We start from the raw sequence: 17,322 nt of genomic DNA on the forward strand, positions 1-17,322 counted from the left end.
GCGCGCACGCGCGCGGGTCGCCGCCGCCGCCGCCGCCAAACCGCCTCAGCCCCGCGCGACCGGAACCGGAAATGGTCGGGAGGGGGCGAGGCCCCGCCCCCTCCCTCCCCTCCCCCCTTCCCTCAGCGAGCAACCGCCTCCTCGCTCGTCGTCGTCCTCGCCGCCATTTTGAGTGAGGCTAGCGGGGCTTCGGCCCCAGGGAAGACGCTTTCACACTGCTCACAAAGGGACCTGCGACTTCAAAACGACACCATCATCATCATCATCAATCGTATTTATTGAGCACTTACTGTGTGCAGAGCACTGTACTAAGCGCTTGGGAAGTACAAGTTGGCAACATCTAGAGACAGTCCCTACCCAACAGCGGGCTCACAGTCTAAAAGGGGGAGACAGAACAAAACCAAACGTACCAACAAAATAAAATAAATAGAATAGATATGTACAAGTAAAATAAATAAATAAATAGAGTAATAAATATGTACATCATCATCGTCATCAATCGTATTTATTGAGCGCTTACTATGTGCAGAGCACTGTACTAAGCGCTTGGGAAGTACAAATTGGCAACATCTAGAGACGGTCCCTACCCAACAGTGGGCTCACAGTCTAAAAGGGGGAGACGGAGAACAAAACCAAACATACTAACAAAATAAATAGAATAGATATGTACAAATAAAATAGAGTAATAAATATGTACAAACATATATACATATATACAGGTGCTGTGGGGAAGGGAAGGAGGCAAGATGGGGGGATGGAGAGGGGGACGAGGGGGAGAGGAAGGAAGGGGCTCAGTCTGGGAAGGCCTCCGGGAGGAGGTGAGCTCTCAGTAGGGCCTTGAAGGGAGGAAGAGAGCTAGCTTGGCCAGAGCTCAGGCAACAGGACGGGCCCCATAGCATCATCATAATTATGCTGTTTGTTAAGGGCGTAATAATAATGGCATTTGTTAAGCACTTACTGTGTGCAAAGCACTGTTCTAAGCGCTGGCTAGGGTACAAGGTGATCGGGTTGTTGCACGGGGGGCTCACAGTCTTCATCCCCGTTTTACAGATGAGGGAACTGAGGCCCAGAGAAGTGAAGTGTCATCGACAGGTAGGGTGCAAAATAGGTTAACTCGGTGTAAATCGGCCGCAGGGTTCTTGAACCCAGGGTGGTGATGTAGATAGGAAAAATGACTCGGAGACATGAGTTCAGATAGAGCAGTAAAGAAGGAAAGTGGCTCCCTGCCCTTTCACCTCCCGGGAGAGGGACGAGTGACAAGCAGCCCCGACCCCACGCTCACTGTGTCTTTTACTGAGTTACAGCAACATGGGAATGGGGCATTTGGGAATTTCAGGAATTGGGACCGGCAGGATGTTACAGATTATCTTTGTTCTCCGTTCCCACGCCTTGCATAGATAGGTAATAGGGATGTAAATTCTTGTGCCCTATGGCCTCTCATAGAAAGGTAATAGGGATGTAAATTCTCTTCGGATGGGTGTTACTTGTTGATGGCCTTGAAGGCTTCTTTTACAGACTTGTTCTCTCAGCCTGCAGAAATGGAGAGTTACTGTCAGCATGTACAAAATGGAGTCGGTCATGTCAAGTCCGCTGTGGACAACAGAAGTGACTTGCCCAAAGTCACCCAGCTGACAGTTGGCGGAGCCGGGATTTGAACCCCTGACCTGTGACTCCAAAGCCCGGGCTCTTTCCACTGAGCCACGCTGCTTCTCTGAGCCACGCTGCTTCTCTTACTTAGAGAAGCGGCGTGGCTTGGTGGAAAGAGCCCAGGCTTTGGAGGCAGGGATCGTGGGTTCGAATACCGACTCCGCCACATGTCTGCTGTGTGATTTTGGGCAAGTCACTTAGCTTCTTGGAGCCTCAGTCCCCTCATCTGTAAAATGGGGTTGATGACTGTGAGCCCCACCCAGGACAACCTGATCACCTTGTATCCCCCCATCGCTTAGAACAGTGCTTTGCACATAGTAAGCGCTTAACAAATGCCATTATTATTGTTATTATTATTATTATCTAATCCCCTTTTAGACTGTGAGCCCACTGTTGGGTAGGGACTGTCTCTATACGTTGCCAACTTGTACTTCCCGTGCACTAAGTACAGTGCTCTGCACACAGCGCTCAATAAATACAATTGATTGATTGATTATTGTGCCTAGCACTGATCTAAGAGCTGGGGGAGATGCGAGGTAATTGGGTTGGCCCACATGGGGCTTGCAGTCTTAATTCCCATTTTACAGATGATGAGGTAACAGGCCCAGAGAAGTTAAGTGACTTGCCTAAAGTCACACAGCTCAGCAGTGGCGGAGCTGGGTTAATAATAATAATAATGGTATTTCTTAAGCGGTTACTATGGGCCAAGCATTCATTCATTCATTCAATCAAATTCATTGAGCACTTACTGTGTGCACAGCACTGTACCAAGCGCTTGGGAGAGTACAGCTCGGCAACGAGAAAGATAATCCGGGCAGCAGAGTGAAGTATGGACTGAAATGGGGACAGACAAGAGGTTGGGAGGTCAGAAAGGAGACTGATGGAGTCTCCTTCAGGAGACTTCAGTCTCGATCAGGATAGGGTGATGATGACTGTTCTAAGTGCTGGGGTAATAATAATGATGATAATAATGATGGCATTTATTAAGCACTTACTGTTTGCAAAGTACTGTTCTAAGCATTGGGGAGGTTACAAAGTGATCAGGTTGTCCCATAGGGGGCTCACAGTCTTAATCCCCATTTTACAGATGAGGGAACTGAGGCCCAGAGAAGTTAAGTGACTTGACCAAAGTCAGCTGACAATTGGCGGAGGCGGGATTTGAACCCATGACCTCTGACTCCCAAGCCTGGGTTCTTTCCACCGAGCCACACCGTGACATCCCTGGGGTGGGATGAACTCCTTGTCTTCCCTCCCAAACTCTGCCCTCTCCCTGACTTTCCCATCTCTGTTGACGGCACTACCATCCTTCCCGTCTCACAAGCCCGCAACCTTGGTATCATCCTCGGCTCCGCTCTCTCGTCACCCCTCACATCCAAGCCGTCACCAAAACCTGCCGGTCTCAGCTCCGCAACATTGCCAAGATCCGCCCTTTCCTCTCCATCCAAACCGCTACCCTGCTCGTTCAAGCTCTCATCCTATCCTGTCTGGAATCCTGCACCAGCCTTCTCTCTGATCTCCCATCCTCGTGTCTCTCCCCACTTCAATCCATACTTCATGCTGCTGCCCGGATTGTCTTTGTCCAGAAACGCTCTGGGCATGTCACTCCCCTCCTCAAAAATCTCCAGTGGCTACCAATCAATCTGCGCATCAGGCAGAAACTCCTCACCCTGGGCTTCAAGGCTGTCCATCACCTCGCCCCCTCCTACTTCACCTCCCTTCTCTCCTTCTCCAGCCCAGCCTGCACCCTCCACTCTTCTGCCGCTAATCTCCTCACCGTACATCGTTCTCCCCTGTCCCGCCATCGACCCCTGGCCCACGTCATCCCCCGGGCCTGGAATGCCCCTCTGCCCATCCGCCAAGCTAGCTCTCTTCCTCCCTTCAAGGCCCTACTGAGAGCTCACCTCCTCCAGGAGGCCTTCCCAGACTGAGCCCCTTCCTTCCTCTTCCCTCGTCCCCCTCTCCATCCCCCCCATCTTACCTCCTTCCCTTCCCCACAGCACTTGTATATATGTATATATGTTTGTACATATTTATTACTCTATTTATTTATTTATTTATTTTACTTGTACATATCCTATTTATTTTATTTTGTTAGTATGTTTGGTTTTGTCTCCCCCTTTTAGACTGTGAGCCCACTGTTGGGTAGGGACTGTCTCTATATGTTGCCAATTTGTACTTCCCAAGCACTTAGTACAGTGCTCTGCACGCAGTAAGCGCTCAATAAATACGATTGATGATGATGATGATGATGCCTTTCCTGTAATCTTTCATTTCCTCCTGCCTTCAAAACCTGTCTACTTGGAAGTCCCGCCGGCATCTCAATTTACACATGTCCAAAACTGAATTCCTTATCTTCCCACCCAAACCCTGTTCTCTTTCCCAACTTTCCCATCACCGTAGACAACACCACTATTCTATCTCACAAGCCTATAACCTTGGCATCGTCCTGGATTCGTCTCTCTCCTCCCACCCACATATTCAATCTGTCACCAAGTCTTGTTGGTTCTACCTTCATAACATGCTAAAATCCACCCTTTCCTCTCCATCCAAACTACTACGATACTGATCAAAACACTTATCCTACCTTGACTACTGTATCTGCCTCCTCGCTGATCTCATTTTCTGTCCCTCCCTACTCCAGCCCATTCTTCCCTCTGCTGCACAGATCATTTATCAACAGAAACGTTCAGTCTGTGTCTCCCCACTCCTTAAGAACCTCCAATTGCTACCCATTCACCTCCACATCAAACAGAAACTCCTTACCATTGGCTTTAAAGCACTCATCAGCTTGCCCTAGTCCACCTCAAATTCGGCCCGCGCACTCCGCTCCTCTAGCACCAGTTTACTCACTGTGCCCCAATCTCGTCTATCTTGCTGCCAACTCATTTCCCACATCCTCCCCATAATCTGGAACTCCCTCCCCCTCCATATACACCAGACCATTGCTCTCTCCACCTTTACAGCTTTTTTAAGGTCACATCTCCTCCAAGAGGCCTTTCCCAATTAAGCCCTCTTTACCCTGGCTCCCTTTCCCTTCTGCGTCATCTTTGCTCTTAGATCTGTGACCTTTGGATATTTGATATTCGCTCCACCTGCAACCCCACAGCACTATGTACAAATCTTGTTATATGTTATAAATTATTTGTTCATATTAATGTCTGTCTCCCCCTCTAGACCGTAAGCTCATTAAGGGCAGGGCACGTGTCTGCTAATTCCATTGTATTGTCCTCCCCCAAGTGCTTAGTACAGTGCTCTGCACATAGTAAGCGCTCAATAAATTCTAAATACCATTGATTAAAAGATTGATTGAGGGGCAGCTTCAGCAGGCAGGAACCCACTCTGTTCTCTGTGGGGCTCACCTCGGGCCGTGGTTTGGAGCCGGGGAGGGGGAAGGAGTTGCGGGGGGGAACGGCAGTGACATTTCAGGGCTCTGTGGGATAAGCAATAATAATAATGATGGTATTTATTAAGTGCTATGTGCCAAACACTGTTCTAAGCGCTGGGGTAGATACAAGGTTATCAGATTGTCCCACATGGGGCTCACGATATTACTCCCCCTTTTACAGATGAGGTAACTGAGGCACAGAGAAGTTAAGTGACTTGCCCAAAGTCACACAGGTGACAAGAGGCGGAGCTGGAATTAGAACCCAAGACCTCTGACGCCCAAGCCCGTGCTCTTTCCACTAAGCCACACTGCTTCTCCAACCAGAGAAGCAACCCAGAGCTCACCTCTGCCACAGGACCCGAGCCTGAGGAGGGCAAGGGGAACATTGCTTTAGACTATCAAATGTCCTAATGGGGGAGACTACTATCTCCCCCTCAGCAAGTCAAAAGATGGGCTATATTTCACAGGCTTTTCGTTTCAAGTTTGGAGAAGCGAAACAAATTATAAATTATCACTAGCAAGACGTACATTTGAGTCACTTTGGCTGTAGTGGTGGTGGCTTATTATTCTTAGTCATCTACACTCTCACCTGGTACCTTTTATTGGTGTCTATTAAAGTAAAAAAAAATTCACTAATACAGATGAGTTTTTAGAAAAGAATGTAAATTCCTTCCCACTTAATGAATTCCTAGGACTGTAAAATCACTTGTCATCAAACATGTTGAGTCCGAAAAAGGTCAAGAATCACTTTTCTATAAAACCCTCCTTTTACTACAGCATAGTCAGTAACTATTTCAGATGTTAAGTCCGAAAAAGGTCACGAATCACTGTTCTATAAAACCCTCCTTTCCCTAAAGCATAGTCGATAACAAGTATTTCCGATTTTAAAGATTTTAGCCACCAATCCACCTTTTTATTGCTCATTTAAAAACTCTTTGGAGAGAAGGATATTTCTGAGAGGTTTTTCTTTTTTTTTTTATATAACGATGGTATTTGTTAAGTGCTTACTATGTGCCAAGCACTGTTCTAAGCGCTGGGGTAGATGCAAGGTAATCAGGTTGTCCTACGTGGGGCTCACAGTTTTAATCCCCATTTTACAGATGTACAGATATACTACGTTCGCCAAGCAAGTTGATTTCTAAATGACCAGAGAAGGTGAGGTGGTACTTAGGGGAATACAAAAGGAGGTAGAAAAAGGCTATGCTTTTCATCACCTTCTTTTGTATCTGCTGGGGAAAAAAAATGGCACAAGGAAGAGATGTTGGCCATTTAGCGGACAATGTCCATCACTAGAAAGCAGGCTAGAAAGCATCACTAGAAAGAAGTCTTTTAGTGATGTCACTAATACATTTTATCATGTTTCTCAAGTTAAATAAAATGTGTGAGGTTATCGCAATGGGGCTGTATTTACTTATAAATACACAAATGAAAAATGTAATATTTTATGACATCCAATATTTATTCCTGTAAACATCTGAAGACATAAGGTGTACTTAATACATGTTCTGCACAGAGTAAACACTCAATACCACTGACTGATCGATCCAGGATCTCTTCAATCCTGGATCGATCAGTCAATCTCTCCACTACTCAGATTTGTATGTAGTTATCAAAGCCACTTGACATGACATGACATGAAAGCTACATACTCAAATCCTACTGAATTCCATCGGTGGGATGTCACATAGGAACAACTTCTGAAGTCGGATCTTGAGTTCCTACTAAAGTCTCGGAGGAAGGACTCTCAAGAAGAGAGCCGGAACCGTGTTTCCCCAGTTCATAATTCAAGCCTGAGTTCTTGTCTGGGACATCCTCCTCCTTCCCCAGTTCTAGTGGTTTGTCTAGGGCTTGAACTGCTACTTCATCATCTTCCGTTTGCTGAACAAAATTACAGATCATTTTGGGTCTATATGAGAAGTCGTTGTCCTTGATCCGTAACCATTCCACGCCTCCTGTTCCAGAGGACACAAAAAAAAGATCAAGAGTGTGAGGAAAAAGAGGAATGAGTTATTAAGAATAAGGGACTTAGAAACCACCTCATTCATAAAAATGTTTTGCGGGAGCCCAACATTTAAGCCATCCTCAAGAGCTGACACTATTCTGGGTTTAAAGTCCTCCAGGGATTTCACCACTTTCACTGCCACCTCTAAGGCTGCCTGATATTCTTTGGATTTTGCCAATCAGGCCTTTGGGCTTCTCTTTCCTCACCTGAATGCTCACTGTGCTTCACCCCGATCTTAGCGAGCCAAAACCACCCCTAACTTGGTTGGATGCTCAGTAAGAACGTCACTGGGACAGGAGGTGCATGGCCTAGAGGATAGAGCACAGGCCTCAGCTTTGCCACGTCTGCTGAATGACCACAGGCAAGTCACTTCACTTCTCTGTGCCTCAGTTACTTCATCCGTAAAATGGGGATTAAGACTGAGGCCCATGTGGGACAACTGCGTCCAACCCGATTTGCTTTTATCCATCTCAGCACTTAGGGCAGTCCGGACACATGGTAAGCGCTTAACAAGTACCACCATTAGACATCCTACCTTATCTAATAAGCAACCTGGTCATTTTTGCTTTTTACTGTCATAAAATCATCAGGATAAACTCAAAAAGACTGTGAGAAATCCAAATAACCTGTACTTTAAAGATCATCAATTAGCAACAGAAACAGCACAGCTGAACTCATTTTTGCACATACACAACTGAGAAGGTCAAATGATTTTTAAATATTTTCAAAAATGAATAACAATAATAATGACGGTATTTGTTAAGCACTTAATATGCGTCAAGCCCTACTGTAACTGCTAGAGTAGATACGAGATAATCAGGTTGGGCATAGTCCCTGTCCCACATGGGGCTCACAATCTTAATTCTCATTTTACAGATGAGGTGACTGAGGCACAGAGGAAGTGAAGTGACTTGCCCAAGGTCACACAGCAGACAAGTGGCAGAGCTCAGCTGGGATTAGAACTCGGGTCCTTCTGACTTTCAGGACCATGATCTACCAGGCCATGCTAAAACTAGATAATGGAGGTGAAATCTGCTGCAACTGAGATGTCATTCTGGATTTTCTAAGTTGCTATCTTAATTAATTAATGACGGTACTTGTTAAGCACCTGCTAAGTGCCAAGCACTGTTCTAAGCACTGGGGTAGATAAATGGTAGATACGCAGTCTTGATCCCCATTTTACAGATAAGAGAACTGAGGCACAGAGAAGTGAAGTGACTTGCCCAAAGTCACGCAGCTGATAAGTGGCAGAGCCAGGATTAGAACCCATGACCTCTGATTCCCAAGCCCATGCTCTTTCCACTAAGCCACGCTGCTTCTCTACTCTCTCTTATTCTCTTTACACTCAGAAAAACAGTTAGGTATTACTAGCCCATAAAAAAAAGATGCAAAAAGTTGGATGGTAGAAAAAGACATGAGCCAATAACAAAATGCATGTCAAGGTATGATTTTTTTGTTGTTGACAGTGTATGGTCTGGCAAGGTTTCAGTGTGCGGAAGAACAGATGGTCTGGCAGGGAGCCAGAGGCAGACAGAGGAAGTAAACGGGGCCCAAAAAGGCTCTTCAGGAGATGCGGGGAAAGTGAGAGATGCGGGGAAAGTGACAGTTGTCAGGACTCATACAGCATGTGTGCACACATGCCTTTTGGAAAATCTAAGGTGCATTACGGTAAGAGAAAGACATGGTAAAGACAAGGCAAGGCTTCTAGATATGATACAAACAAGGCTGAAATTTGTTTCGTGGAATTATCTTCCTCTCTTCAAAGTCTCCTTTAATGGGGACCAAAGGTTCTCGCCTCAACAGGAGACGAGCACCTACCTACTATATTTCTGTTAAAACTTTCAACCCCAAAGTCTGATCCTCCCCAAAGGTAAACTGCTGTAGTCGCCCACTGCCCTGGGCTAGCGGGAGGCGGGCAGAGCGGGCATCATCCTATCATTTTTCCAAGCAGGCCTCCCAGTTCTGCTCACCTCAGACCTCTAAGACTTCTGAGTTGCCAATCAGGCCTGGAAACACCCAAATGTGTGGTTATCTAGCCTGCCGGCTCTCTGAAGTTTGTCCCCACCCCCTTGCCATTCTTGTGATCAAAATGAAAAGTTGGTACCAAAGAACACAACACCCATTACACATATTAATATGGTAATTTTGATTGAGAGACAACAGATTCCTTTAAGGCACAGATTAAATCCCAACACTTTGTATTTTTCCGCTAAATGTAAGGATGATATCTTGTTGCTGATGGATTCAATATCTGAACTTGGATCTAGCCAAAGCTGAGAGATGACTGTCAAAACATCTATTTTTAGAAAGCCAAGTACACTCACCTATGCTTTCCTCTCCTTCCTTCTTATCGGTCAGAAGTGTTCTCGTCATGCTTAGCTTCTTCGTCGTATGACATTTATACTTCAGTTGTGTTTTACGGTTGCCTTCTGAATCAACTAAAGACGAAACAAAAACAGCCCCATAATTAGTACAGTGTTCAAATGCCCTGGTAGAAGGTTGGGAGATTTATCTAAACCTTTCTAAATCCTGTTCATAATCATCGTCATTAGTATTTCCTGAAAGCCCACTGTCTGCTAGAAAGCAGACAATAAAAGCGGAAGACAGGGTCCCTGCATCGGTGGAGATTTCATCCATTTATTGAGCGCTTACTGTGTGCACAGCACTGTGCTCAGCGATTGGAAAGTACAATTTGGCAACAGATGGAGCCAATCCCTACCCAACAATGGGCTCACAGTCTAGAACGGAGGAGACAGACAAAAAAACAAGTACAGTCTAATGGAGGCACTTAACGATCAAATGGAGTTCAGACCAACACTTCTCTACCACTTACCCTGTTCTGCATTTTCTTCAAACATAACACAGGTTCCAAGCGTGTCTGCAGAGAGAGTTGAGGACAACTTGTTGAGAAATTACAGAAGCTCTTCTTCGAAGGTCAAAAATGCAAAGACATTTCATCTTCGTGATCCTCTCCTACCTTCATATTCTCCAGCAAAGACATATCTATCCACCTGTAAAATAGGTCTTTCCGTGTCTATTCCCTATAAAGAATCATATCTGGTTAGAATATATGGATATAAAGAAACATGACCAACTGACAAGTGCATCAGTGAGCATAGCGACTTATTCAAAGAGTGAATGAAAATTAAGAGTTTTTACTTAATACAGTGGCCACTCCACACTTAAGGTTCACAATAGTATGTAGTGATCTTAATATTATTAGATGAGGAAAACAGCCAAGTAAATTTACCTCTAGTATTAGGAAGGAAAAGAAGATATTTACCCATAATATCACAGGGATCCTGAGGGATTCCTGCCTCCAGTTAGCTAGCTGAATCATCCGAGATAGTTGAGAATCCACCCTACCAGTCAGTTGTATTGAGTGCTTACCGTGTGCAGAACACAATACTAAGCACTTGGGCAAGTACAATATACCAGATACATTCCCAGCCCACAATGAGCTTACAGTCTAGAGGGGGAGGCAGACATTAATATAAATAAATTACAGGGCATTCCAAGCCAGAGAAAGGACATGGGTGAGAGGCCGGCAGCGAGATCGAGGTACTTTGAGAAGGTGAAGAGTGAAATGGGCAGGTTGGGTTGTAATAGGAGAGTAGGGAGGTGAGTTAAAAGGGGGCAAGGTGACTGAGTGCTTTAAAGCCAATGGTGAGGAGTTTCTGTTTGATGCGAAGGTGGATGGGTTAGCACTGCAGGTTCAGTTCTGTTTTTCAAGGTGGAAAAGGATAGGGGTTGGATTAACATGGTAGCAGTTTGTATTGAAAGAGCGGATTTTAGTGATGGTGTGAAGGTGGGACTGACAGGATTTGGTGATGGATTGAATATATGGGTCGAATGAGAGAGAGAGAGAGCCAAGGTTACGGGTTTGTGAGACAGGAAGGACGGTGGGGCCATCTACAGTGATGGGAAAGTCAAGGGGAGGACAGGGTTTGGGTGGAAGATAAGGAGTTCTGTTTTAGACATGTTAAGTTTGAGGCGATGGGAGAATCCCCAAGTAGAGATGTCCTCAAGGTATGAGGAATGTGAATACTGCAGAGAGGTAGAGGATCGGGGCTGGAGATGTAGATTTGGGTATCATGGTAGTTGAAGCTACGGGAGTGAATGAGTTCTCTGAGGGTGTAGATGGAGAATAGAAGGGAACTCCAGAACTGAACCTTGAGAGGGACATACAGTTGGGGGATAACAGGCAGAGGAGGAGCCCATAAAAGACTGAAGACCCTGCTTTTTGAAGACTTGCAGTTTAGAAGATTCTTCAAGTGCACTTAACTCATTCCAGTGTTTTCCCTATTGGTAGTTCCTCATATCTAATTTCAATTTCTTGTGCTACAGTTTAATTCCTTTTTTCCACTTCCAATGTTAACGCAAGGGAATAAGTGGTCCCTTTATATTTAAGATTTTTCCCCTCACACTCCTCTTTTTATGGATAATCCCATTTACCCCACTACTCCTTTTAGGTCTCACTTCTTCAGCCCTTTTTCATTTTCAATGCTCGCCCCAGAATTCTCTCTAATTTTATTAGCTGTCTTATGATTGTGATGATCAGGACTGGACAAAGGAGTTGCCCTTTGGAAGCCTCTACCCTGGTTTTTCCGCTTTCTCTTTCTATTCAGCATTTATAGCAAGTACAATTTTTATCTGTTAGTACCTGTGTGATATTAAATTCCATTTGAAATGTGGTACTGAATATTATTGATGATGAAAAGAACAAATAAGTTCTACATATTTATTAAACACACATCCAATTTCACAAATGACACTTGAATTTAAAGTAATCTTGCCAAACCGGAAGAATAATTAAAAGCCTACAGAATTCAAAAGATTATGTTGCCAACTTGTACTTCCCAAGCGCTTAGTACAGTGCTCTGCATACAGTAAGTGCTCAATAAATACGATTGATGATGATGAAAAGAGCAGTACAGCTAAGGATGGATAATGCACTGCCCCACTAAGCTCAGTAATACCTAGTTATGGGCGAAAATGGCCAAAAACCCAAAAACCATTACGGATTATACAGGACCACAAACTGAACAAACCAGTAAGGGAGACTAGCAAGCATGATACATTATACGAATACGGCATAAAGGCTTTGTCAGGATACTCACCAAAATCTTGCATTTTTTTTCACATTTTGTTAGAAAATCTGAATCAATAATTCCTGACAATTCCACCATGACCAACTGCTCCTGAACAACGAAAAAGTATAAAATAGAGCATCATTTTATACAACTTCGGTGCCAAAGATTGTTACCATCAGTCAACAGTATTTACTGAGTGCTTACTTTGTGCAGAGTTCAATAGAGTTGGCGGGCATTTAGCCCTGCCCTCAAGGAGCTGCAATATAATGCGGGAGACAGATGCTAAAATAAATCACCTTTAGGGGAAACAACCAACTACAGACATGTACATGAAGACTGAGGAGAGAGGGGATTGGCTAACTAAGTACTTTAAGGGGGCAAGAACTCAAGCGTACAGATGATGCAATAGAGAGGGAAATGGGGGAGAGATCCCAAGCGCTTAGTACAGTGCTCTGCACACAGTAAGTGCTCAATAAATACGATTGACTGATTGATTGATTGATGAGAGATTAATCAGGAAAGATCTGGCAATATAATTTTAGTAGGTTTTGAAGATGGGGAGAGCAGCGATCTGATGGCTGTGAAGGGATTGTGAGAAAGAGGCCCATTTTTAACAAATCAAATCCTACCTCAAACAAGGGGACCTTACAGTAATTTTCATTCAACTGTCAATTATCCTTTAATTCAAAAAACTGAATGACTGCTCTTGGTAATAATTTATGAACTTATTTATTTATTTATTTTACTTGTACATATCTATTCTATTTATTTTATTTTGTTAGTATGTTTGGTTTTGTTCTCTGTCTCCCCCCTTTTAGACTGTGAGCCCACTGTTGGGTAGGGACTGTCTCTGTGTGTTGCCAATTTGTACTTCCCAAGCGCTTAGTACAGTGCTCTGCACATAGTAAGCGCTCAATAAATACGATTGATTGACTGATTGATGAGAGATTAATCAGGAAAGACCTGGCAATATAATTTTAGTAGGTTTTGAAGATGGGGAGAGCAGCGATCTGATGGCTGTGAAGGGATTGTGAGAAAGAGGCCCATTTTTAACAAATCAAATCCTACCTCAAACAAGGGGACCTTACAGTAATTTTCATTCAACTGTCAATTATCCTTTAATTCAAAAAACTGAATGACTGCTCTTGGTAATAATTTATGAACTTATTTATTTATTTATTTTACTTGTACATATCTATTCTATTTATTTTATTTTGTTAGTATGTTTGGTTTTGTTCTCTGTCTCCCCCCTTTTAGACTGTGAGCCCACTGTTGGGTAGGGACTGTCTCTGTGTGTTGCCAATTTGCACTTCCCAAGCGCTTAGTACAGTGCTCTGCACATAGTAAGCGCTCAATAAATATGATTGATGATGATGATGATGAACTCTTAAGTAAACCACCTAGGTTTTTATCTGGTTGAATCTCAGTTTTTATCTGAATCTCACTACGGGCATCTTGACAAATCTACCCAATGGTCATTCTTGCCTGCTGCCCTGGAGGACGACCATAGCAGATGCTTCAGATAACCTCTCTAAAGTTGGAGAAGCAGCGTGGCTTAGTGGAAAGACCACGGGCTTGGGAGTCAGAGGCTGTGGGTTCGAATCCCGCTCCGCCACATCAGCTGTGTGACTTTGGGCGAGTCCCAACTTCTCTGTGCCTCGGTTACCTCATCTGTAAAATGGGGATTAAGACTGTGAGCCCCACGTGGGACACCCTGATTACCTTGAATCTACCCCGTGGGACAACCTGATCACCTTGTATCCTCCCAGCACTTAGAACAGTGCTTTGCACACAGTAAGCGCTTAACAAATGCCATTATTATTATTACCCCAGCGCTTAGAACAGTGCTTGGCACATAGTAATCACTTAACAAATACCATCATCATTATTATTATTAAAGGGAAAAGCAAACTCCAATTAATCAGAGGTATTTATTGGGCACTTACTGTGCGCAGAACACTGCACTAAATGTTTCAGAGAGTGCAATACAACAGAGTTATGATTAATGTGACAGCCACATAATTCTGGAGATGTAGTAGGCATGGTCAGAAGAGAGGGCAATGGTGAGGACAATAGTATTTATTGAGTGCTTACTATGGACAGAGTACAGTCCAACAGAGGGGTAAACATGTTCCCTGCCCACAGTGAGTTTACAGCCTGGAGGATACCACCATGACCATAATAATGCCACTCTGAAGTTGAACCCCAGCTCTGCCCTGCCCGCTCACTGGAGGGAGTGAATAAGGGGAGATGGAAATGGGGGGCACCAGAAACCAAAGGGGTGCTGCGGGCCGGGGCGGAGGGGAGAGAGAAACCGCCACGGGCCTCGGTACCTCATTTTCCATGGATAGAGAGCGGGCCTGGGAGTCGGAGAGTCATGGGTTCTAATCTCGGCTCAGCCACTTGTCTTCTGTGTGACCTCGCTTCAACTACCATCTCTGTGCCGATGATACCCAATTCTACATCTCCTCCCTTGATCTCTCTCCCTCTCTCCAGGTTCGCATCTCTTCCTGCCTTCTAGACATCTCTACTTGGATGTCCTCCCGTCACCTCCAACTTAACATGTCCAAAACCGAGCTCCTTCTCTTCCCACCCAAACCCCGTCCTCTCCCGGCCTTTCCCGTCACTGTAGACGGCACCGCCATCCTTCCCGTCTCACAAGCCCGTAACCTTGGTGTCACCCTTGACTCCTCTCTGTCATTCAACCCACATATATATGTTTGTACATATTTATTACTCTATTTTACTTGTACATATCTATTCTATTTATTTGATTTTGTTAATACGTTTTGTTCTCTGTTTCCCCCTTCTAGACTGTGGGCCCACTGTTGGGTAGGGACCGTCTCTATATGTTGCCAACTTGGACTTCCCAAGCGCTTGGTACAGCGCTCCGCACACAGTAAGCGCTCAATCACTACGACTGACTGATTGACATTCAATCTGTCACCAATTCCTGTCAGCCCCACCTTGACAACATCGCTGAAATCTGCCTTTCCTCTCCCTCCAAACCGCCACCACGTCAGTCCAATCACTCATCCTATCCCGCCTGGATGACTGCATCAGGCTCCCTGCTGACCTCCCCACCTCTTGACCCTCCCCATTTCAGTCTACATCACCTTTCTACAAAAACGTTCAGGAAACGTCACCCCCCTCCTCAAAAACCTCCAGCGGTGGTCTGTCCACCTCTGTATCAAACAAAAACTCTTCACCATTGGCTTCAAAGCTGTCCATCCCCTCGCCCCCTCCTACCTCAGCTCCCTTGTCTCCTTCTCCATCCCGGCCCTCAGACTTTTTTAGACTGTGAGCCCACTGTTGGGTAGGGACTGTCTCTATGTGTTGCCAATTTGTACTTCCCAAGCGTTTAGTACAGTGCTCTGCACATAGTAAGCGCTCAATAAATACGATTGATTGACTGATTGACTTGGCCCCTCTGGGGCCGCTAAAGCCCTCCCTCCTCCAATCCCCCACACCATGACTCTCCTCTTCCAAGCCTTCCTTGAAGGCCCATCTCCTCCAGGAAGCCTTCCCAGACTCAGCCCCACTTTCCCTCACCTCCCACTCCCTTTTGCGTCACCCCAACTTGCTCCTTTTTCTCTCCCCTTCCCCCAACCCCACAGCACTTATGTACAGACCTGTCATTTTATTTATTTGTACTGCTGTCTGTCTCCCCCAACTACCAACCGTGGGCCGGGATCGTCCCTGTTTAGTGTTGTACCGTTCTTTCCCAGGCCCCTTGTCAGCTGGGCGGCTCTGGGCAAGTCACGTCACTTTCCCTCATCTGTAAAATGGGGCCAAGCTGAGCACCTTGTACCTTGTACCCAAAATAATCAGAACATCCCTTTTGTTCAAAGTGTGAGCCACATGGGACTCACAGTCTAAACAGGATGGAGAAGAGGTACTGAATCCCCTTTTTGCAGATGAGGAAAGGGGGGCACAGAGAAGTGACTTGACCAAAGACACAGCATACAAGCGGCAGAGCTGGGATTAGAACCCAGATCCTCTGACTCCCAAGCCTGTGCTCTTTCCGCTAGGCCTTGCTGCTTCTCTGGGGATTCAGGGCTTTTTCTCCATCTGGCAGAAGAATAATGCTCCAGATAATAATAATTGTGGTATTTAAGTGCATACTATACGAAAGGCACTCTACTAAGCACTGTGACCCCCCCATCTTATCTCCTTCCCTTCCCCACAGCACCTGTATATATGTATATATGTTTGTACATATTTGTTACTCTATTTGTTTATTTATTTACTTTACTTGTACATATCTATTCTATTTATTTTATTTTGTTAGTATGTTTGGTTTTGTTCTCTGTCTCCCCCTTTTAGACTGTGAGCCCACTGTTGGGTAGGGACTGTCTCTATATGTTGCCAACTTGTACTTCCCAAGCGCTTAGTACAGTGCTCTGCACACAGTAAGCGCTCAATAAATACGATTGATGATGATGATGATGATGATGATCCCCGCGCTTGGGACGGTGCTTTGCCCACGGCAAGCGCTCAGCAAATGCTATGGTCAATTTAATCATCATCATCATCATCAATCGTATTTATTGAGCGCTTACTATGCGCAGAGCACTGTACTGAGCGCTTGGGAACTACAAATTGGCAACATATGGAGACAGTCCCTGCCCAACAGTGGGCTCACAGTCTAAAGGGGGGAGACAGAGAACAAAACCAAACATACTAACAAAATAAAATAAATAGAATAGATATGTACAAATAAATAAATAAATAAATAAATCAGTGAACTGGTCCCAAGACGTCGGGCAGACGGTCGGGGGAGGCCGCGGCCGTCCCCCAAGCCTCCCACTTACCTCCTCCTCTTTCTCCTCATCGTCGTCGTCGTTGCCGTCGACCCCGGCCATGGCCGCCATTTCCCCCACGGCCTCCCGACACGCGCCGGCCCCGCCCCTTTTCGGGTCACGTGAGCGGCGTCTGACGTCACGGCGTCGCCTAGAGGGACGGGAGCGGCGCGCGACCCCTCCCCTTTTCGGATCACGTGAGCGGCGTCTAGCGTCGTTACGTCGCTGGGGAGGGGCAGGGCGGTGCCCCTTTTCGGGTCACGTGAGCGGCGTCTGACGTCATGACGTCGCGGGGGGGGGCGCGCGGACTCCGGTCACCTGCTGGTGACGCTCGCCTCAGCCGCGCCCGCATAATAATGATAATAATAATAATAATAATGATAATGATGGCAT

The 17,322-nt window shown here is 45.5% G+C and overlaps 1 protein-coding gene across 1 annotated transcript; it reads right to left on the reverse strand.

Moving 5' to 3' along the window:
- Nucleotides 1-6,470: 6,470 nt before the first annotated feature.
- On the reverse strand, nucleotides 6,471-17,028 carry GTF3C6 (general transcription factor IIIC subunit 6). The gene is made up of 6 exons (XM_038761120.1): nucleotides 16,942-17,028; nucleotides 12,155-12,235; nucleotides 10,012-10,075; nucleotides 9,868-9,912; nucleotides 9,359-9,472; nucleotides 6,471-6,984 (listed from the first exon to the last, which is right to left on the reverse strand). The coding sequence occupies exons 1-6, from the start codon at nucleotides 16,999-17,001 to the stop codon at nucleotides 6,713-6,715; spliced, it is 636 nt and encodes a 211-aa protein (XP_038617048.1). The 5' UTR covers nucleotides 17,002-17,028; the 3' UTR covers nucleotides 6,471-6,712.
- Nucleotides 17,029-17,322: the final 294 nt, after the last annotated feature.

The sequence above is a fragment of the Tachyglossus aculeatus genome, chromosome 19 (assembly GCF_015852505.1).
Source record: "Tachyglossus aculeatus isolate mTacAcu1 chromosome 19, mTacAcu1.pri, whole genome shotgun sequence".
Lineage (NCBI taxonomy): Eukaryota > Metazoa > Chordata > Mammalia > Monotremata > Tachyglossidae > Tachyglossus > Tachyglossus aculeatus.